Raw genomic sequence first — 23,472 nt, 5'->3', positions numbered from 1 at the left:
CAATTAGTCATAGCCATCTCTTGGTGACACCATTTGGGGTTTTCATGGCAAAGATACTGGAGTGGTTTTCCAACTTTAACTGATATGGCTGAATAAACAAAGAATTCCTGAACTGAATTATCATTATACTTGGAGATTCAGATACTTCCAACATGTGTTGCATTGGTAACAAAGTCAGATATAAGTTGTTTATAGTTTGTTTCCTAAATGTCTTTCAAAAGCTACAATACAAATAATTTAAGTCAAGTCAATAAGTATCTATTATGTTGCTAAGCATAGTGCTAGGTACTGGGTAAACAAAGTAAGGCAAAAACAAAAGCAAAATAAAACAGTCTCTATGCTGGAGGAGCTCACAGTATAATGGGAAAGACAATATGCAACAACTGTTGTTACTCCTTTTTTCAAAGGGACATTCCTAATGGGTGATGCCTTGACTTGCTTATGAATTTAATTTAAGCAAGGTAGAGTTGCACCAGGTCATCAATTGCCTCCCTCTCTTCCAGACTCATTGAAGCCTAGTGGCAAGACAAAAATAAAAATGACTGGTCTTAGCCGGAAATGCAATGGATGACCATCAGTCTCTGATGTCTGACGAAGCTCTAAGCACTACACAGCAACTACTTCAGCTGCCTCCGTGGCTGTTGAAACAACCCATTCTCATCCACCCATTCTTCTGGGAGAAGCCGTAATATGCTTGGGGGCTAATTACTCTCCTAATGCACCAGCTGCTTTAAAGCCTATCAGCTATCTTTCACCTGGTTTAGGTTTTTGGGCTTGAAAAGCCCCATCAGCAGAGGTTCTAGTCTTCTCTAACACCTACATACCATTTTAAAGATAATATCAGAAGGAAGGCACTAGTATTAAGGAGGATTGGGAAAGGTTTCTTACAGAAAGGAAGATTTTATTTGGGACCTAAGAAAATCAGAAAAAACAGGAAACAAAGATGAGGAGAGAAAGAATTCAAGTAAGGGGAATAACCAATGAAAACGCACAGAACTAATTAAGACTCATGTACAAGGAACAGTAAGGAGGTCCAACACTGGATCACATAGTAACAGAGGGCAATAAGGAATAAGAAAACCAAAAATGTAGAAAGGGGTTTAATTTAAAGGAAAAATCAAGAAAATGCATTAATATTTTTAGATTAACCTGGGATATGGAGTTAGAAGAAATGTAGTGCTCCATCAAATACAACTCCCTCATTTAAAAGATAAGAAAACTGAGACATCAAGAGAAGAAATTTCCCAAGTCACACATCTAAGTAGGTGATAGGGTCAGGCTTCAAATGTGGCACTTGGGTCTCCAAACTCAGTGTCCTTCCACTATACAACAAAATGATCATTGTACTTAGAACAACAGGTTTAAAACTATAAGAGGTTTTAGAGGGCCACATACAGTATAGGACTTAAAGATTTTACAAATTAGGAAACTGAATACCACAGAGATTTAATAGTTTGTTCTAGATCACAAACGTAATGAATAGCAGAACCAGAAATCTAACCAGACCCTCAGATGCCAAACCAATACCTTTACCCTCATGCTTTATCTTTCTTTTAATCACAGAATGATAAATTCTCAGAAGTGAAAGTGATTCAGGGATTTTCTAGCCAAAACTTTACCATAAGTAGAAAGTAGAAGCCTTTCACCTGTAAAAAACAAACAGATTAAAAATTAAAATTTTTTTTCATCGTCCCCTTGAAGACTTCCAATGAAAGGGAACTTGTTACATTCAAAGGCAATCCATTCCACTACTGGATGCATGTTATCAATGCCTTTCACTTTCATAATGTATATCTCCTAAAGTATAAACCATATCTAATAACATATAGACTCCCATGATATCAGCTACAATAGTACCAAGTTTGAAATGTGAACAAATTCACTATCCATACTCTTTGAAGACTTGTAAAAGGAAGTGAGGATGATCAACCTAGAAAAGATTCCTAATTGATTCCTAGGTGATGTTTGTCTTTAAGTACTAATAAGTAATAAGTACTACTAATAACAATACGACAGTTTTGTTTGGTCCAGAGGATAGACATAGGAATAGTTGCAAAGAGATAATGTCTGATGTTTGAAAAAATTTCTAAATAGTGTTATCGTTAAGTAGAGCAGACTAACTTAGGAGGGAATGGTTTCCTTTTCAAGAATCTTCAATTAAAAGACTTAATAATCACTTGTCAAATATGTCGTAGTGAGGATTCTTTGGAAGGGTACAGGTTCAACTTAATAGTTATTGAGATCCCTTCCAACTCCAAAATTCCAATATTCTATACTTATTAGGGAATTATATCTTCCAACATCATCAACTTTTTATTAAACCAGAAAAATATACATACTTTTCTGTGTTCCTTTAGCAACCCTGTGTAAAATGATCCAGTGCAGGAATTTTGGGGTTTTCGAACAGGAAATATTGTGTAATGGAAAGAACAATGCACTAGGACTCAGCAGAATTGAATTTTGGGCAAAACTTGCTAAGTAATCTTGGTCAAGTCATTTAACTTACTTGGGCTTCAAGTGTGGACCGTGACTAGGAATAAAAGCTGGTCAGTAAGAAACTAGTAGACAATAAGAAGTTGGAAAGATTCCTAAATAAATTCTTAAAACAAGAAGTTACATAAGAAAAAGAAATTTTACTTCAACAGTCCTAATCTTTCTAAAGGATTACAAACTGACTTACTAAACATGAATGTTGAAATAACACAAGATTGTGTGTACCATTTCCTCTAAGAGGAGATTCAGTTTATGGCATTTTCATAAGGGGAGTGGTTCACTTCAAGATCTCTAAAAAGAATAGGTATCATTATTTCTAGGTCTAGAAATCAATCAATTCATCAATAAGCATTCGAGAGTTCAATATGTTATCAGGCAAGGTACTAAGCCCTGGGGATAAAAAACAAAAATGACACAGTACTCAAGAGTTTACACTCTATCAGAAGGGACAATTCATACAAAATATACTAAATAAATACAAAGTAAATTTTGTTTAGGTGAGCCCTACAGCTGGAAGAGGGTGAGATAAAGGGAGGCATATCAGAAAAGACTTCATTTAGATTCTGCTTAAACACAGTGTTGCAGAAAATAAGAAATTCTAGAAGGTTCATTCCTCTCTAGGCTACATTGTAGACTTCTTCTACCATGCTCCAGCTCTTCATGCTGAATTTTCACTATTCACGTCTTATTCACACATTAGAATATCCTCTGTGCTTGTAGTCTTCTCTAATAGACTGGATGGCTTCTCTCAGAAATTCTATTTCTATTTGGTCTCATCACTCTCCAAGCTGCACTGTTGGAATCTTTACAAACTGCTAACTCATTAGAGTTGATAGATTATTGATCTGATCTTACAAGAAGATGTTTTGGGCCAGAACCTGAAACAAGGTACTAAGTAGAACTAATTGATACAATGCTTGTGTTTGCACCTTTACTCATTGGAGTTCACACGTTTGGGAAATTTCAGGGTTTAGTATGAGATATTTGAATTCACAGCTCCCTTGACGCTCTTAGGGCCAGAGAGCACTATGGGAGAAAACCCATAATCCCCCTCTCTCGTATCCCACAATTCCTTTCTCTTGTATAAAAGAAACAGACAGAGGCTCTCAGACAGAATTCAGCCAAATTACATGAAGAGAAGAGCATCAAATCAGAAGAAGCCACGAGTCAGAGCTGAACTGAAGATTGAGAAGGCTCTCTCAGAGGCACAACCAGATTCATCTTCATCTCAACCACTGTGGTGGCTGGGCTCCTGCACTTCCCCCACTGAGACCAAGCTGGTCTGAAAGACTCGCCAGAAAGCTAGCCGAGCCCCAAGTGAAGGAGACAAGAGATTAATTCATCTTTGTGCTGGCTGGAGGTTGAAGGGAGCAGAGGCAAAGGACAAAACGGCAGGAGCTCTTGGAACCAAACAGAGAGATAGGCCTCTAAGCTAACTGGGTTATATTGGAGATAATAAAAGAACTTTTATGAACTTTTATCACCTGGCTGCGTTTTGGGGTAATTATTGATCTGAACTGATACTAAGACTGCCTCCAAGAAAACCTCCCCAAAAAACCCACCTTCACCTCCAGAGAGAACTATTCTACTTATTTTAAAAGAAGATCACCACACTGCACTCCACATTTTCTTTACTATGTCCCAATGCCAGATACTTCTGAGTCCCTTTCAACTTCCTTTTATGTGTGATCTTTTACCCCTTTAGAAAATAAGTTCATTGAAGCTAGGAGAAGTCTTTCTTTCTACTTCTATTTGTATTTATAGTACTTAGCACACATACTAAATGACAGAGGTGAAGAAGAGCATTCTAGGGATGGGGACTGGTCAGTACAAAAGCACAAAGAGAGGAAACAAAGGCTGTAAGAAGAGGTCAAAGTTGTATATATGTAAAGTAGGAGGGAAGGAGGGAGAAAATGAAGAAAGGAAGTAGAGGAGAGACAGAGACAGATAATGAGAATGAGATTGGAAAGGCAGGTAAGGCTAGAGAGAAGAGCTCATTTTTCAGATTTGCATGGTCAGAATTGAACTTTAGGATAATCACTTGAAAATGAAGCAATTTAACAATAATCACCATACCGGAGAATATAAAACAGTGGAGCAATTAAAAAGGAAAAATCGATTTGCCTCATCTAAACAATTGTAAAGCATCACCCCAGCTTTTCTAAGTCCAAAATCTGCAGTCAACATACCATAATGATTTCTGAGAGCATGGATATTTTGTAATTCTACTAAACCACAATCCAAATTGCAAAAACAGCCAACAGGAAGATTAAAAGATGGAGTAACCAAGATATTGTTTAGAAACATTCTTTTTAAATTCAAATTTCAATAATTTAAAGATAACAAGCAGGAAAAGGTCTGAATTTTGATCATTTCTGCTTAATTTCAATAAACATCCTCATTTGGAAGTTAAAGTAACTGGGAAAATACTGTAAATATGTAATTTTTGAAAAAAAAAAAAACACCATGACCCCAGACTCATAAGAAAAAATAATGTGTTTTTGTATAACTAATGATAAAATTAATTATGGAAGTAGGAGATCTCTTTTTCAGGCCAGAAACAGATTTTTAAAGATCTTAAAACCAACCCCACATTGAAAGTGCCAAACCTAAATAATTATGTTTGACGAATATAAAATTTTATATCAAATCCCCTAAACAAAAATAGATTAGAAACCAATAAAAAAAAATAGGCCAAAAACATTAAGCCATATTCAAAATCAAATCAAGTGGTATCCACAGCAAATATATTTGAATAGGCATATAATTTTTTTAATGACTTTTTATTGACAGAACCCATGCCAAGATAATTTTTTACAACATTATCCCTTGCACTCACTTCTGTTCCAATTTTTCCCCTCCCTCCCTCCGCCCCCTCCCCCATATGGCAAGCAGTCCTATACATGTTAAATATGTCATAGTATATCCTAGATACAGAAGGTAGAAATAACTCAGGAACAAAAACAAAAATGCAAACAGTTTACATTCATTTCCCAATGTTCTTTCTTTGGGTGTAGCTGCTTCTGTTCATCATTGATCAATTGAAACTGAGTTAGATCTCTTTGTCAAAGAAGTCCACTTCCATCAGAATACATCCTCATACAGTATTGTTGTTGAAGTATATATAATGATCTCCTGGTTCTGCTCATTTCACTTAGCATCAGTTCATGTAAGTCTCTCCAGGCCTCTCTGTATTCATCCTGCTGGTCATTTCTTACAGAACAATAATATTCCATAACATTCATATACCACAATTTACCCAACCATTCTCCAATTGATGGGCATCCATTCAATTTCCAGTTTCTAGCCACTACAAACAGGGCTGCCACAAACATTTTAGCACATACAGGTCCCTTTCCCTTCTTTAGTATCTCTTTGGGGTATTAGCCCAGTAGTAGCACTGCTGGATCAAAGGGTATGCACAGTTTGATAACTTTTGGGGCATAATTCCAGATTGCTCTCCAGAATGGTTGGATTCATTCACAACTCCACCAACAATGCATCAGTATCCCAGTTTTCCTGCATCCCCTCCAACATTCATCATTATTTTTTCCTGTCATCTTAGCCAATCTAACAGGTGTATTGTGGTATCTCAGAGTTGTCTTAATTTGCATTTCTCTGATCAATAATGATTTGGAACACTTTCATATGAGTGGAGATAGTTTCAATTTCATCATCTGAAAATTGTCTGTTCATATCCTTTGACCATTTATCAACTGGAGAATGGCTTGATTTCTTATAGAGTCAATTCTCTATATATTTTAGAAATGAGGCCTTTATCAGAACCTTTAACTATGAAGATGTTTTCCCAGTTTGTTACTTCCCTTCTAATCTTGTCTGCATTAGTTTTGTTTGTAATCAAAATTTTCTATTTTGTGATCAATAATGGTCTCTAGTTCATCTTTGGTCACAAATTTCTTCCTCCTCCACAAGTCTGAGAGATAAACTATCCTATGTTCTTCTAATTTATTTATAATCTCATTCTTTAAGGCATATTATTCTTTAAATAGAAACTTCCATTTGTTTCATATAGAGTGAAGGAAAAGAAAAACTAATGCTAAGACATAAAATGCAAAGGTATTCTGCATGACATTAAATTAGAAAGTATTCATTAGATTAGCCTAAGACAAAAGCTGAAATCCTATTTAAATAAATATAGAACTCTGAAAGTACTAGAATATAACAAGCACTATATAAATATTAGGTATTATAGTGATCATTATTATTTCTATTTTTTTAATGTGATGACTTTGTTCTATTATTTCTTGATGACTCATGGAGTCACTGATATCTATGTGGTTTGGTCTAACTTTCACAAAGTTATTTGGGCAAAGTGCCACTTTGTCTACCAAGGTATTTATTTTCCTTTCACTTCTTTCATCAATGGCTTTTTCTTTCTTTCTTTTTTTAATCTCTTGCTTCATTTCTTCTAGATATAGATTGTTCCTGATTGTTCCAGAAACAAGACACTCCATTTGTCAGCTCTGGACATCTCCTCTGATCCCATGCCTAGAATACTTTTCCCTCTTCAATTCTTCAAACCAACTTCTCTGACTTCTTTTAAGTCCCAACTAAAATTCTATCTTCTATAGCAGGGCTTCTTAAAGTTTTTTCCACTCACAACTCCTTTTCATCTGAGAAATTTTTATACATCCCCAGATATATAGATTCATAAATCAAACATTTACTAATAATAAATCACAATGAAATTTTCAAACAATTCTTTAGTACACATATAATTTAACCATTGGTTAAAGACAAAAGCAAATTTGCATACTAATGAAATATATATGCTTGTTTATTTTTACATAAAGAATTAAATGTTGACAGAATATTTGATACCTTTTACTATGCCAAATTTTTCATGACACCCCCCCCCCCATGAACCACACATGGGGTCATGACCCCATGTTTAAGAAGCTTTATAGGAAGATCTTTCCAATCCCTCTTTATCCTAGTCTTTCCTTCCCTTAATTATTTCCTATTTATCCTATATATAAACTTGTTTTATATATTTGTTTGCTTGTTGTCTTGCCATTAGAATGTGAGCTGTTTGAGGTCAGGATTTGTCTTTTTTTTTTTTTTTTTTTTTTTAATTCCCCAATGCTAAAAGCCCAGTTCCTGGCATAAAGGAAGGTTTAACTAAGTAGAGCTCTCTTAAAAAAAAAAAAAAAAAGATTATATTTACTTACTAATTTAATGTTATTTTCTTCTAACTTGTCCATCATGAAATACAACAGTTTTACCATTATGAACAATTATTGAGTGCCAGAAAACTGCATTGGTGTGCTAGATGATGGAGACTGAAAAGGTATGGTACAACATTCATCTCAAAAAGCTTGTATTAAAAAAAATAAACAATATAAAGTAGCATATATAAATTATCAAATGAGTGACTATATGGGCAATAAAAGCTACTAGAATTCACAGAAGGGAGAGATCACTCAATGAACTGAGATCATTTGGAAAAAGTACCATCAAAAAATCAAAACCCATTAGAGTACCAAAAGAAGAGATTACATTAGTACACAAAAGTACAGCCAAGTGGTGAAGGGGATAGAGGTTTGGAATCAAGAAGACCTTTCTTCATGAGTTCAAATCTGAGCTCAGACATTTACTACATGTGTAACCCTGAACAAGTCACTAACAATGTCTTTGCCTCAATTCCTGAGCTGAAGAAGGAAATAGCAAACAATTCCAATATCTCTACCAAGAAAACTCCAAATGGGATTATAAAGAGTCACATGACTAGGGAGGAAAAAAAGACAACAGAGAGAGGATGCTCCAAGTAATGAAAGAAATTAAATCCCATATTTTTAGGAAGAAAAGAACATCAGCATAAATTGAGGGGGTCCACATTGCCAATCTCTATACTAGAGACCAGTGTAGTATAGAACTTGGTGGGAGTCCCTGATTTGACCTTGAGAAGTAAATGAACAACTAAGAAAAGGGTACAGAAATGGGTCGTATCTTACCTTTTCCATGGAGAAATCCCTGTTAGAGTTGTCTCCAATATAATTATGCTTTTATTTAGCTTCTAACATTTCCCTATCTCACCACCTCCTTTCTGATTTCAAGTTCCCAAACTTTCCCACTTGTGAATCCACGGTTGACTTTCCATGGCAGTTATAACCTAAACATGATTTGAGTATATCCAGTAGCAATTGTAAAGATCTCAATGGGAAAATTCCTCCTACCACCTTCAGCATACCCACTCAAATTAACTGTGACTATAATAAATATCCCTCAGATAGAGGGAACTACAACCTAGTGCAGTGACTGATAAGACCCCACCCTTATTTCTGTTTTGGATGGGCTAGAATAAGTTTTACAGGGTAAACAGACAAAGAAAGGTTAAGATCTGCACCTCCAAAATAAAAAAATAAGGTAAAAAAAAAAGTATTTGATCTTAGGGCCAATAGAGAGCCAATGCAATTTTTACTTTAGGATTAAGGTTTTAGTGGTGAAAAAACATGGTCAGACATTGCATTTTAGAAAAATCACCTCAGCAGTTGTGTAGAGAATTGACTGGAGAGAGTAAAAGACTTAAAAAAGGGAACCAAAGAGGAAAACTTGCAAAAAGAAATTTTTTTTAAAGATGATGAGGACCTGAACTAGAGTGGCAGGTGCATAAGTAAACAAAGGGATAAATATAAAATTCTTTAGAGGAACAATAATATTTGGAAACTGATTCAAAATGTTGGATTAGAGTGAGAAGTTGAAGATTACACCAAAGGTGTGAAAATCTAGGTGGCTCAAAAGATGAATGTCATTGAAACAAATAGAAAAATTCAGAACACCTTTAGTGAGGAATAATATAACGAAGAGACAAAAACTGCTATGAAAACTAGAAAAATCTAGCAGAAATTAGTCAAAATATTACACCATATACCAAGATATGTGTCACATGGATACATGACAACTACCAAAAATTACAAAATAAATGAGAGAAGCAAAGAAGGAAATATATATCACAGCTATGAGTTCTTGACCAAAGGATGGACAGAATTAAAAAATAAAATGGGTAATTCTGCTTATACAAATAAAAAGTTTTTAACCAAATTTATTGTAATTAAAATTAGAAGAGACACTATTATGTGGGGGAAATTTCTAGTCTACCATTCCCAAGACACATAAGGAACTCCTTTGAGAGCAGGGTCTGGTTTTTGTCTTTCTTTATATCCTCAGCACACAGAACAGTATCTGACACACGTAAACACTTAATTGATGCTTACTGACTGACTGGATTCAAATCTAGAAGAACAAAATTCATTCCCTAAAATTTAAGAACTATGAAAACAGTTCTCAATAGGAAAATGTTACAAATTACTAATAATTATAGAAATCAAAATTAAAGCAACTCTGAGGTTCCATCTCAAACCAGTTAGATTGGCAATGATGACTATTGGCAATAAGGAAAACGACCAATTTTAGATGGGGAGATAGGACAAGCACATTGGTTCACTATTGGTTGTGCTGTGGATTGATCTAGTAATTCTGAAAAATATTTGGAATTATAGTCAAAGTCATTAAAGTGTGACTATAGCACCACTATGCCAATATTCTAAAGATATTAAAGGAAAAGAAAAATGTATATAATGTGTATACCTGTTCTAATGTAACTCAGAACTGCAAACTAAGGGAATACTCATCAATCAGGGAATGGCTGAACAAATTACACTAATAAACTTAATGTAATATTTTTGTAGCAAGAAAAAAATGAAAAGTACAATTTCAGAGAACTCTGGAAAGAGTGCTATGAACTAATATAATGAAGTAAACAAAACCAGTAGAACAAGTTAATAATAACAACAAAAAACAATAATAGATACCTTTCATATAGTGCCTATTATGTGTCAGACACTATGCTTACTCTTTTACAAATATTATCTCACTTGATCTTTAGAACAACTCTGAGAAGTAGGTGCTATTATTATCTCCATTTATATAGCTGAGGAAACTGAGGCAAAGGGAGATTAAGTGAACTGCTCAGTATCACACAGCAAGTTAAGTATCTGAGGCACATTTGAATGTATGTCTTCCTAACTCCATATCAAGTCTCACCTAGTATAATATTAATAATAGCTAGCATTTATATAGTGTCTCTAGATTTGGAAAGTCCTATATTTGTTACCTAATTTATAAGTACTATTATCATAATTACTTTACACACAAGGAAATCTGAGAAAGGTTAAATCAAAAGAGAGTAAGATGCTGACATTTTAGGGGAGGGCATTGGTTTTGCTTGATGATGTATATTTCTTATAAAGGTTTTCTTTTTCTTTCTTTTTTCCAACTAGGAAGGAAAAGGGATATAGCAATAGGTTAATTAATTTTAAAAAAGGAAAATCATTGAAGTATTTTATAATGCACAGAAAGAACAAAAGGAAGGTCAGAAAGAAATAAGCAAACAGCAATTTTAAATTTACATGCTGAATTTATCACATGCTTACAAGAAAAAGCAAGATGTACATAAAAGAGTCACAGTTCCATGTATAATACTATTTTTTATTCAACATAGCATATAGGTATGCTATTATTTGGTATTTAAAATAAAGTTGTTTTCAAAAAATCAAAAACCAAAGAAAGAATGTAATGAGAGCTGAGAAGTAGATCACAACCTGTCCACCCTTGCTCATCTGATGAGACTGTCCAACCCAACATGAGAAAGGGGAGGTGCCTCATCAAGAGCTCAAAGCCCTCCCTCTGGAGGCCATCTGCTACCATCACCACATGATATGGGGGTACTGGGAGACTTCCGTGGGGGGTGCCTGTGGGAAGAAGTAATTTTCCCAACTGCATCTGTGCAGCAGCTGCCATCAGTACTCAGGTGGTGAGTGAGACTGTAACTGCAGACTAGAGAATGATCCTCAGAGGGAGAGGTCAGAAGAGACTATCAGGGGATAATGGTAGATATGTTGTCAGAGACAAGGCCCAAAATTGGCTAATACAATAGAGGAGATTGCAACTTATTTTCTCTCTCTCCAAAATATTTACTCCTTTAGAATCAGGTCTGAGCCCTTACTTTGGAAATCAAAGCTACAATAAAGCTACTTTAGGGCCTTAGTGAGGTGATAAAGGATACATAGTCACTTAATAATAACAAAGACATCTAAAGGCAAACTTTTATAGGAAAAAGAACACTATGAACTAAGAACACTATTCTACACATTTTCTTCATTAAGCAATTGTCTTCATCATCTTATTTTCTGGATATCACCCACTCATACTGCTGGACTATACAACTAGATTTCCAATATCCATGACCATAGTGTACTATGGTCATTATGTTATTATCAATCCTTCTTTCATAGTACCACAATACTTATTTATATTTTTAAGGCAGCTTGTTTACATTTTTCTTATATTTTTAAAAATACTTAACACATATTTGTATGGAAACATCATTTTAGTTCTCTACCTGAGGTGCTTTATCCAAACATCATTACCACCCTTCTTGGGAAGGTGCGGTATTCTTTCACAGGCCATAATGAAATGCTGCTGTTTAGGGGATTTGCTCTGGGGATTTGGTGACAGTATATGCTTTAAGTTGTTACACCAACCATCCACATTACTTCATTGGTGAATTCCTTGTTGAATAAGCAAACACATCCTAAGCATCCTTTTCTTTAGTGGAGCAAAAAATGCCATTGAGAGAATAAATTTTCTAATTTATGACGACTACAAAAGTCGGTTTCCCTTAGGAATTTATATAAAAGTTCAATTTACATCCTAAAATAGAAATAGGGTTTTTTAACAGAAACACATATGGGTTCACTGAGGGCATAATAAATTTGAAGTGCAATTTTAAAGAATTAAAACCACCTTCAACATTTCCACCAAGGCAAATATGTATAATTCATATTAAAAGATTTGTAGAAAATGGAACAATTTATGAGCATGAATAGACCTTCAGGCACCAGACTACCACAGCTGTCCTAACAAAAATTGTATGCTTAATAATAAAATTCCAAAGCAGAACAGAAAAATCTTCAGTGTCCAATTTCTGTAGTCTGAGTCATTCCAATTAGTAAGGGACTATGCAAAGCAGAAATGATTAAGTGGAAAGAACAGATTACTTGGAGTTAAAGGACTTGAGTTCAAATTCCTCCTGTAGCTAATTCCTAAATGATCTTAGAACAAGTCACAACATTTCTGTTTCTTTATCTCAAAATTCATAAGACCTCCATTGGTCACCTTAGCTTTAAAACTAAACTAGATATAGTTGATAGCAAAGTGGATAGTGCGCTGGGCCTAGAGGGAGGAAGACTTAAGTTCAAATACAATTTCAGACCCTTATTAGTTGCATAAGGGCCAGACAGCACCTCTGCTTGTCTCAGTTTCTTTGTCTAGAAAGTGGAGATGATAATAGCACCCACCGCATATGATGAGGATCAAATCAGATAATACATGCAATGCATTTAGCACAATGCTTGGTACAAAGAAAGCACTTTATAAATGCTTATCTCCTTTCTGTCCCCCTTCTACTATGATTCAATGATGCTAGTGAGTTATTCAAAGGGAAGTTCACAGTCCTACTTTGTCAAAGAGAAGTGATAAGAACTAATTCAAACTTCCTTGGATCAGGTACATAGTTTGTATTTGAGAAAAAAATTTGATAGGAATGAATAGGAGTGGATCAAGGAAGTCTAAGAAACTATTAATTGAGAAGGGTATTTTTTAAAAAAGGTAAATTAAATCAACTGTGGGTACAGGATTACCATTCAATCAAGAGAAATAATGGTTTCCGTTTATATATAATGGTGAGGATTGTTGAAGAAAATGTAAATACAATTTTATGAACTCTGGTTTCAAATCAATAGAAATTGCTGATGGTTCCCTCAGTAAGAAACTTGTAAAATCTAGGAGATACAAAGTTGCCTACAGGCACTGAATCTTTGCCATCATGAATTCACCTGATTTTTGCTTTTATAGGTTATTAGCAGATACACATTTGCTGCGCTACATGACAAATTACATATAAAAGAATTCAAATTAATGCTGTATCATATACTAAATTGGCATGGTCTAGCTCTTTTCATAAAAATTAAAACATTTTGTTTTACTTATCCTTACCTTTTGTTGGACTCAGGTTCTGATCTATAAATCCTTTGAGTTCCCCATCTGTAGAAGTCAGACTAACCTAAATAAAATATTTTAAAAAGAAAATTCTGTTTAAAATATGATAAATGATAGTACCTATGTTTTTAAAAACTGCTTTATATCTTCCATCATTTGATACACTGCTACAAACTATTAATTGAGAAGGGTATTTTTTTAAAAAGGTAAATTAAATCAACTGTGGGTACAGGATTACCATTCAATCAAGAGAAATAATGGTTTCCATTTATATATAATGGTGAGGATTGTTGAAGAAAATGTAAATACAATTTTATGAACTCTGGTTTCAAATCAATAGAAATTGCTGATGGTTCCCTCAGTAAGAAACTTGTAAAATCTAGGAGATACAAAGTTGCCTACAGGCACCGAATCTTTGCCATCATGAATTCACCTGATTTTTGCTTTTTTCCCTTTATTATGGAAAAACTTTTCTTAAGCATATTATGATACCATAAGCCAAACGGAGCAGATAAAAATTACAATGCTTAAAGGCAATATATTTCCTATCCATAGTCACCTTTGAGAAATCTTCTTATCATTTAAAGGGTTATCCAAAGGGGACAACCTATATCACAAAGCTATATAGGGAAAAAATAGTCAACAAAAGTGATCATAATTTCCTAAAAGCAAAAAAAGAAAATTCAATATTTATAACAATGAATGGAGATAGCTTTACTAAAGCTATGAAACTAGCAGTTTATTAATTAAATATGTTTATATTAGATGTGGCACTAATGATTTTCAGTTCTATACTAGTGAAAGGAACTGTATTGCAGCTGATTTTAAAATAGGAGAATATAAGCATACCCTCACACACACATTTAGAATATGTTCTAGAACATATACTGAAAAAAAGTTATCATATTCTGGGAATTCATTATAAATCAATGAACTAATGAAATCCCTTTATAAAAGTATAACTAGGAAGAATGAAAACTATTTTTCTATTCTACCCCATGCTTCATTATTGTTCCATGTAAGGTCTTCAATTTGAAAAAGCTACAAGCCAAAAAACAAAGGGAAAGAATATTGGTGCATGTTTTTGTTTACAAATGACTGTGCACTCAATGCAGCCCCTGAAGTAGAGAGGCAACAAAGTATGGATCAATTCTCTGCTGTTTATGCTAATTTTGGCCTAACAATTAACTCCAAGAAAATACAGGTCCCTCCACCAGGCAGAACCATACCATCCATATGGGGAGTTATCAGTTACAATAAATGGTGGTTTTTTTTTTTTTAATATGGTGAATAAAGTTCAGTGACCCCCTACTCAATTGTTGGGCATGGAGAACATTTTATCTTAGTCTGCTGCAAAGCATAAGTTGATTTTTGTAACTGTGGGTTCACATTTCCTTGAAGAAAGAGATAATTAAAATCTTTATTTCAAAAGAACTTACTCCACTACTTGGAGGCTAAAGCAAATAATGTCAAAATGAACAAAGGAGTTATGGTAACAAAGGTTTAAAGGACACTTAGGAAAGAAAAATGATAAATGTTGGAGAGGATGCAGGAAAACGGGGACACTAATGCACTGTTGGAATTCTGAACTGATCCAACCATTCTGGAGAGCAATTTGGAACTATGCTCAAGGACCACCATAATAGTTCTACTAAGTCTGTATCCCAAAGAGATACCAAAAATGGAAAAAAGACCTACATGTATAATATTTATAGAGATTCTTTTTGTAGTGGCAAAAAAATTGGAAATTTAGGAGATGTCTATCAGTTGGGGATGGCTGAATGAGCTGTGATATATGAATGTAATGAAATACTATTGTGTACTAAGAAATGATGAACAGATAGATTTCAGAAAAACCTAGAAAGCTTTATATGAACTAATAAAAAATGAAATATTTAAAACCAAAAGAACATTGTATACAGAGAAAGAATTGATTAACTATTTTCATTTTCTTTATTTTTTGTGTTTTTTTCCTTTATTTTATTTCTTCTCATACAACTATGACTAAAATGGAAATATATTTTACATGATTATACATTGTTAACCTATATCAAATTGCTTACTGTATGAGGAAAAGGGGAAGAAAGAAAGGGATAAAAATATGGAATTCTAAATTTTGTAAAAATGAATGCTAAAATTATCATTACATATAATTGAAAAAAATACTATTAAAAAAGACATTTGGGGAAAATCCATCAATAAATAGCTGTATCATTTTGTATAAAGCAATTCCTCTCTCTGGACTTCATTTTTCTCACTTGTAAATCAAGATTTGAAATTCTACAAAATAAACTTTTATGCTGATCTATCATAGAAGGATCAGAATTTAAGAAACCCATGCAGACTAAGTTATATCAACTGAGAAAGTATATTTGCATATGCTAGAGACATAATTTTAATTTTAATTTCAAAGTAAAATTAAAATATTTGCTTGGAATCGCTTGTATTTAAAGTACATTTACACAGGTAGGAAAAATTATATAATTATTTTTTAAATGTTTGTGTTAATTGATACAACTGATACTCCTTGTCCTAATATAAGTAAATATTGAGGTTATACACAATTTATAAGGTACCTACTATGTGCAAGATAAGAGATAACATGACAGTATATGCCATGACAGTGTGACTCTCTGCCACAGGAAGGTATGAGTTCAAGCCCTATATCCAACATACAAGGATATCTAATTCAGGGCAAGTAACTTAACTTCCTAGGATCTCAGCCAACTTTCTAAAACTATGAGGTTCAGAGCAGTCATAATCTTGCATTGGTAAAACAGTTTCCTCACTGGAAGTTTTCCACATAAATGGAATCACAAATCCATCCCTTCCCCTCTCTCCCCCAAAACAACAAAAAGGCAAGGCATTTTTCTTGGGCAATAAAGAAATAGGGGAGAAATATGACATTGCTTAGCCTCAAGGAGTTTTCTTCAAATTAAAGGGACTATGACATATTTTCAGGAAACTGTAATAAAATTAACATATGAGAAGGGCAAAAGAGCAAGGCCAAAAAAAATGCTTTAGGAAAATTGGAGGAAAGAGAATACGTTCAACTAGAGATTAAGGGAGGCTTAAAACAGGAGGTAGTCCCCCAGGTCAGCCCTAAGAAAGAAAAGGATTTTGATAGAAAAGGAAAGGGGAATGCAATCCAAGCACAGAAGGTAGCTTGAATGAATACATTAGTGTGGGAAAAAATGCCAAGTTCAGAGAAAAATGCCAAGTTCAGAGAATAATTAAAATAGTCTAATTTCATGAAGAGGATATGTGGAGGAGTAATGTGAAATAAGGCCAGAAAGGGAAGTGGAATCAAACCCTGAAGGCCATTAATTGTCAGGCTGAAATGTTTGCATTTTCTTCTACAAATGACAGGAAGGCACTGATGATTTTTACAGAGAAAAATGCCTACAGCTAGGTGGCGCAGTGGATAGAGTACCAGCTCCTAAGTCAGGAGGACCTGAGTTCAAATATGATCTCAGACACTTACCATTTCCTAGCTGTGTTAGCCTGGGCAAGTCATTTAATCCCAGTTGCTTCAAGGGGAAAAAAATGAAGAAGAATGCCATCGTTAGACTTGGCCTTTTGGAAAATTTTTCTAAGAGCCAGATGGGGAATAGAGGAAGAGCCAGAATGAGATAGAGGAAGAGGACAAATTCAGGGACACCAGCAAGGAAGCTATTTCATTCAGGCAATAGATAATGAAGGTCTGGATTTGGTGGTGATAGCATTAGGAAAAGGAAGAAGGCAGTAAAATTAACAAGCTCTGTCAATTAGTTCCATATGGGAAGTAAAGGAAAGGGAAAGAGTCCAAGCACACAAGCCTGGATGTCTACAAGGAGCCCTAATGGCACCAGCAACAAAACAGAGAAGTGAAAAGAAGAGACAGTTTGGGAAGGCAGATAAAATTAGTTCAGTTTTTAACATTCTGAGTTTGTAGCACTGGTAGAAAACCAAGCTAATGGCCAATTAGAGATCTGAGACCACAGTAAGAGAAGTTTTAGTTTTGTTGTTCGTGCTCTTTCTATTTACCCCCCTACCACTTTTAAATGATTTTCTTCATCAAGATTTAAGCTTGTAAGATCTCTGCAAAAGTCTTCCATTCATTCTTTTAATTAGTACCATATGTGTAGACTCAAATATCCCACACCATTCAAATAACCCCCTAATCCTAATAAAAACTTTCTTCAGAGTTTAAGAATATCACTTATTAGAACAGGACCAAAACAATCAAGTAGAGAACTTATTAGAACACTGTATGCAATAATGCAGAGGCTCAACCACAACTGACATTTTGAAAAGAGAACTCCAAACTGTCTGAGCTCCCCTATTATCTATATGTTCACTCTTTCAAAAAAGTTAAGAAGGAACGGAAAATCTCATCCCTCAAATAGTCCTCCTGGGATAAAGGGGAAAGATAAAGACAAGGATTATGACTTGAATATAGGCCTAATATAAAATGAACACTTAGTAAATCATCATATTCTAAACTGAAAAAAAATCAGCCTATACCTTTTGTTTATATAAAATGATCAACTGTAAAACCTCAACCAAAACCACAGATTTAAAACAGATAGTTTACAGTTGTGTTGTTACTGTTATATCTAAACATCTGCTCTACTGAATGCCTGACATTTGCAGTTAAGAAATGTATGAATCTGAAAAAAAATTCAGTTGTACACCTGCATTATTAAATCACCATCAAATTATATCCCAAGAGAAATAAAGACAATCATGTAGATTATTCTTATGCCTGTCATACTAGTATATTCTGATAACAAAACCCATGGGCTTTTTTGTTATATGAACAATGAATAAAACAATTTCTATTTAAATGTGAAATCATTACCAAAATCTTTGCAGCTGGGTAGAACAGTGGGTAGAATGCTAGGTCAGTTGTCAGAATGATTTGGGTTCAAAACTGGTCTCTGACACCTTTCAGCTGCGTGATCCTGAGCAAGGCACTTAACCTGTCTGCCTCAGTTTCCTCAACTATAAAAATGAGGGTAATAATAGTACCTACCCCTCCAAGGTTGTTGTAAGGATCAAAAAGATAATATTTATAAAGTGCTTAGCACAGTCCCTGGCACACAAAGTATGCTTAATAAATGCTTGTTTTCTTCCTTTCTTAAATTAAAATAGCAATATAGATTGCATATACACACACATTTATATAATTTCCCATATATATAACTTATATATTTCCTAAATTAAAATGACCATACGTTTATATGTGTACATATGTTTATTTGTATTCATATACATGTGTATCTATAGTGGCAACAATATGATGGAACACAAAATTATAACCAGTTTCAAGTCATAACTCTGATTCTTGCTGGCTGTGTGACTTTGGGCAAAATATTTGACTGCAATGAGCCTCAGTTTTTTCATCAATAGAATGGGAATAATCATTATACCAGCTGTACCAAGTATACAAAATTACTGTGGAGATGTGACGGTGTAAAGCTGAAATGGATAACTAACTGAATTGAGATTTGGAAAAGGAAGAAGAAAGTGAGAAAATAGGCAATGGACTGAAAGAAACAGAAATAATAAAGCCTTGATTAGGGCAAAGAATAGCTCTTCCTGACTCCTACACCACTCAATAACCTTTCTTGCTTTGAAGTTCATGCTAGTTATATCTGCTATCCAATCAAAAGTCTAGTAGCCATTATTTACAGACACCCAAATCCTTCCTTCATGACTTTGATACTTGGCTTACAATTTTTTTCTCCTTTCCAACTCCTGCCCTCATATTAGGGATTTTAATATACATACTGATTTTTTTCTCAAATATCCTATCATTCAGTTCTTCAATCTACTACTCACTTGCTATTATCTAATTCTCTACCCCAATTTAGCCGCAAAGACCTTTGGCCTTTCCAGCCCCCCAAAAAATGTACCACCTCCATGTTCCAGAATTCAGAAATCCCCTTCTCTGACCACCATCCTTTCCTGGCTTTTCACCTCCCCCTGCTCTGCCTTCCCTCATGTAACCATTACTTACATAGTCACACTATGACTTCCAATCCCTTAACTCTTGATTTGCTCCCAGGCCAAGCCCCTACACTTTCTCTTCCTTCTCCCAACTTACCCCTCCTCTACTTTTGACTCTGTATCACTGATTACTCCCAGTCAAGCCTCAACTTTAGATGACTCTTCCTTTTTATCACCTTCACTCCTATACACATGTGGCTGAATGAAAATGGAGAAAATCATGCAGCCTTCTGATTTGGTCTACCCCAAACTTTTATTACCTAATATCAATTGGGCCCTCACTTTTGCTAGGTAATCCTATTATATCTCTTTTGTTAACTCATTATCCCATTTTCTATAGCAGCTCCCAAATGTTTTCAGCCCTCCTCAAACCTCCATGGCTTCCCTAGCCCCCCATTCTCAAATAACTTGCTTCATCTGTTACAAAAAAAAAAAAAAAAGAGAGAGAGAGACCATTTGCCTTATTTACCGCTAGCTGCGCTATCACTCAAAACGACATTAAAAAAATCGTAGCCTTCTCTACATCCTTAGGAACCAAAAATTATGGTGCAATTCCAAATAAAAGTAATTAACCAATTATTAAATACCTTACTACTACATTTGCTGTGACCTCTTTTTCTCCTCTTCCACACAAATCCCATACCTCAGGTGCCTTCTATCCTTTTCTTCTCCTTCACTCCTTTACCAACAAAGTGCCTACTATATGCCATGCACTGTGCTAAGCAATGGGATTCAAAAAGAGGCAAAAGCAGTCCCTGTCCTTAAGGACCTTATAGTCTAGTAAAGGAGACAGCATGCAAATAAAGTATCAAAAGCAAATTACATACAGGATTCCTAATTTTCCTTATGTTCAGATCTGACCGAACTAGTTCACTACTCATGAAATTCTTACCAGTAGATTCCAACTGCCACTAAAATAGTTTCTATTTCTGTCTAGTTTGTATTACTCTTCCTAACCAGACCCAAACCTATCTTTATAGCATCAATGAATATCACACTTACCTGTACCCTCCAACCTTCTATGACCTGGCTGAACTGTTTCTTACTTAAAATAATCTATCTCATATCTGCAGCTTTGCACTAGCTGACCCCATGTACAGTGAGCCTCAAAGAATCCCTCTCTTCATCAAAGATGCAGGTCAGGTACCGTATTCTGCATTTGGCTTTTTTAATTCTTCCAACTAATAGCCCTCTTATTCCCTATCTTGTATTTACTTAGTATATTTAGGTATGTGTGAATATCTTATGTATATATATTACTTATATTTATGCTATATATACATACTTGTTGTCTCTCCCACTTAGGAGTAAATTTCTTTTGAATTCCTGCCTCACTCCTTGTACTTGTATTTCAAGGCCTACTACAGGACTTATAACACATTAGACACTTAATAAAAGTGTGTTGATTGATTGAATGAAGCATCTGCTTGGATATATATTCTCAGTTATATAGGGAGAATGGGGAGTTGAGAATAACACAAATTCATGAATTTAAAGGGATTCTAAATTACAGTGCTTTTGCTTTCAAGAGAAATAGGTTTGGAAGAAGGGTGGTTTTTGGCTGGAAAGATAATCATTCCTATTTTGGACATGATGAGTTTGAAGTGTCTCTGGGTCATCCCAGTTTGAAATGTCCAACAGGAAGTTTTTGGTATAGGACTGAAGCTCACAGGAGACAGATCTGAGAGTCATCTGCATAAATATGGTAATTAAAACTAAGGAAGCTGATTAGGTCACCAAGAGTGACAATAAAAGGACTGAAGGAAAAAAGGATCCAGGCCCACAAGAATAGCCCATAACAAAGAGATGAATTATGTATGATGAGCTATCAGAGAAGAAATGGTTAAGACAGAAGAGGGTAGTCAATAAGTGTTGAAAGCAACAGCTAGGTTCAGAAGAGACTTAGAGAAAAAATCAGCAGGTTCATCAAATAAAACTTCAGTTTTCTGAGCGAAAGCAGTTTCAGTGGAGTAATGAAACAAAGTCAAACTAAAAAAAGCTGAGGAATGAATGAGAAGAAAGGCAATAAAGGCATCAAATGGAGACAACTTTTTCCAAGGAGTCTGGTTGAGATAAGGAGAAGAAACACAGGATGATAAACTGAGAGGATGCAATGCTACATCTGAATAAATTAAGGAAAAAAATATGAGCTAGGAAAGACTAAAGATTAATGGTGGGTCAAAAAATTGACAATCCGCTGGGGAAGGAGGGAAGGATAGGATCAAGGGTACATGCCAAAGGTGATTTTTCTAAGCAAAGAGAAGGCTGTATCATTATAACAGAATGGAGGAAAAAGGAAGAGACTCAGATGATATCAAGGGGTTTTGAGATAAGGAACAAAAAGAGGGGGAAGCATTTTTTGGAAGTCAGAAGATGACACTCCTTTTTTGAAGAAAGATACTCAGTGCCCTTCTGATACAGTCCAGACATTCTCATTAAGAAAAAAAGAAAACCAAGAAAGTATTTTTAAACAAGTCCTCCGGTGAAATTGAAGTATTCAACTGATATAGGAGGAACTATCCAGCAACAGCAAGAACTTACATCTTAAAGTCCAGTAAAAGGTCTTTCTATCTGGCATCAGCAATCTGTATCACTCTGCAAGGTGGCAATTTGACAGCAATTTACCTCTGACGGAAGAGGACAGTGTAAACCTCAAAGAAATTGTTTGACACTTACATTTTCTGTCGTCATGTCAGATTGGAGTCTTTTTTAGTGTCTCTAAAAGCATAAAAAAATTCTTCATCTTCAAAAATACTTCAAAAGAAACATCCTGTTAAATAAAAAAGAAGTAGAGAAATATAAGACCTTTAGAATATTCTTAAAATATTTTCCCCTGTCCAAATGAAGCTAGAAAGAGTAAGAAAAATAAGGTGTTTGGGGAAATCTAATTGGACCTATTCCTTTTCTATGTGTGTATCTAAGTTTGTCTAAATTAATGTAAAGGGAATGAGGATACAGAACTGCCTGAACCTCTCTTTCTTGTTAAGAGTCTAATATATTTTGGATGCTCATTCAATGTTGATATGGCTCTTTGTAACCAATCTAATCTAAGGTAAACATTGGTAAATAACTATAATTCCTTAAAAGGTAGGCTGAAATAGAATTTTTATTTGTACTTAAAACTAATTTTAAAATAAACTTTAAAACTAAAACTGGCTTAAAAGAAAAAAAATCACATGGTTCTACTAATAAAATACTTATATCTTGCTATGTTTTTATGCTTAAGAAAGTGGATCACACAAAAGATCCGAAGACATTATAAACAACTGCCCAATTTTTGGTTTCTCCATTCTGAGGTCAAAATGATCCAAATATCTATCTCTAAAAACCCCACAAAATAATAAAGAAATAAAGCTAATAACTGTTATTAATACCTCGTTATTGTATATTTGCAAATGCCACAATAGTAGATATGAATCATATCTACCCTAAATTTAGCATTTTTGGGGAGTTAGGACCAAACTGTATAGCTGCTGGTGTTTTGAGTATTAACACTAAAATTATGGATTTGTATATAAATTTTTAATAAAGTAACTAATATATCATAAAAACATCAAATGTGATATTCAGCTAATTTTTAAAAAATAATCTTACCTAGAGAGGTAAATAAATTTAAATTAGATTTTATATTTTAAGACAATATTCAAAAATATAGACTTTTTAAATATAATATTTTTAGGCAATTTAGGCTTACTATAAAATTTCAGAAATGGATATATCATCTAGTTCAACTCAAATGTTTCAAGCATAAGAAAAGAGAGGTCGAGAAAAGTTCTGACTTGCCCAAATTCATAATATTAACTTGGTATTGGAATCCAATTAAATGGTTATCAGTCCAGGGTCCTTCTTATGAACTGTTGCCACTTTACTTATAAAATGAGCCTAATATTTGTGTCAGTATCAACA

The 23,472-nt window shown here is 34.4% G+C and overlaps 1 protein-coding gene across 3 annotated transcripts in view; it reads right to left on the bottom strand.

Moving 5' to 3' along the window:
* The window catches only part of TFDP2 (transcription factor Dp-2), a 165,625-nt gene that overhangs the window by 109,516 nt on the left and 32,637 nt on the right, over window positions 1-23,472 (bottom strand). For all 3 annotated transcript variants that reach the window (XM_051983346.1, XM_051983348.1, XM_051983349.1), the window contains exons 2-3: window positions 22,243-22,336; window positions 13,570-13,636 (exon numbers count right to left, since the gene is read on the bottom strand). In XM_051983346.1, coding sequence (XP_051839306.1) covers window positions 13,570-13,636; window positions 22,243-22,257 — 82 coding nt within the window. In that variant the 5' untranslated portion in view covers window positions 22,258-22,336. The remainder of the gene's footprint in view (window positions 1-13,569; window positions 13,637-22,242; window positions 22,337-23,472) is intronic.

This window comes from Antechinus flavipes, chromosome 3 (assembly GCF_016432865.1).
Source record: "Antechinus flavipes isolate AdamAnt ecotype Samford, QLD, Australia chromosome 3, AdamAnt_v2, whole genome shotgun sequence".
Classification (NCBI taxonomy): Eukaryota; Metazoa; Chordata; class Mammalia; order Dasyuromorphia; family Dasyuridae; genus Antechinus; species Antechinus flavipes.
This window is presented reverse-complemented; position numbering and strand designations above follow the sequence as displayed.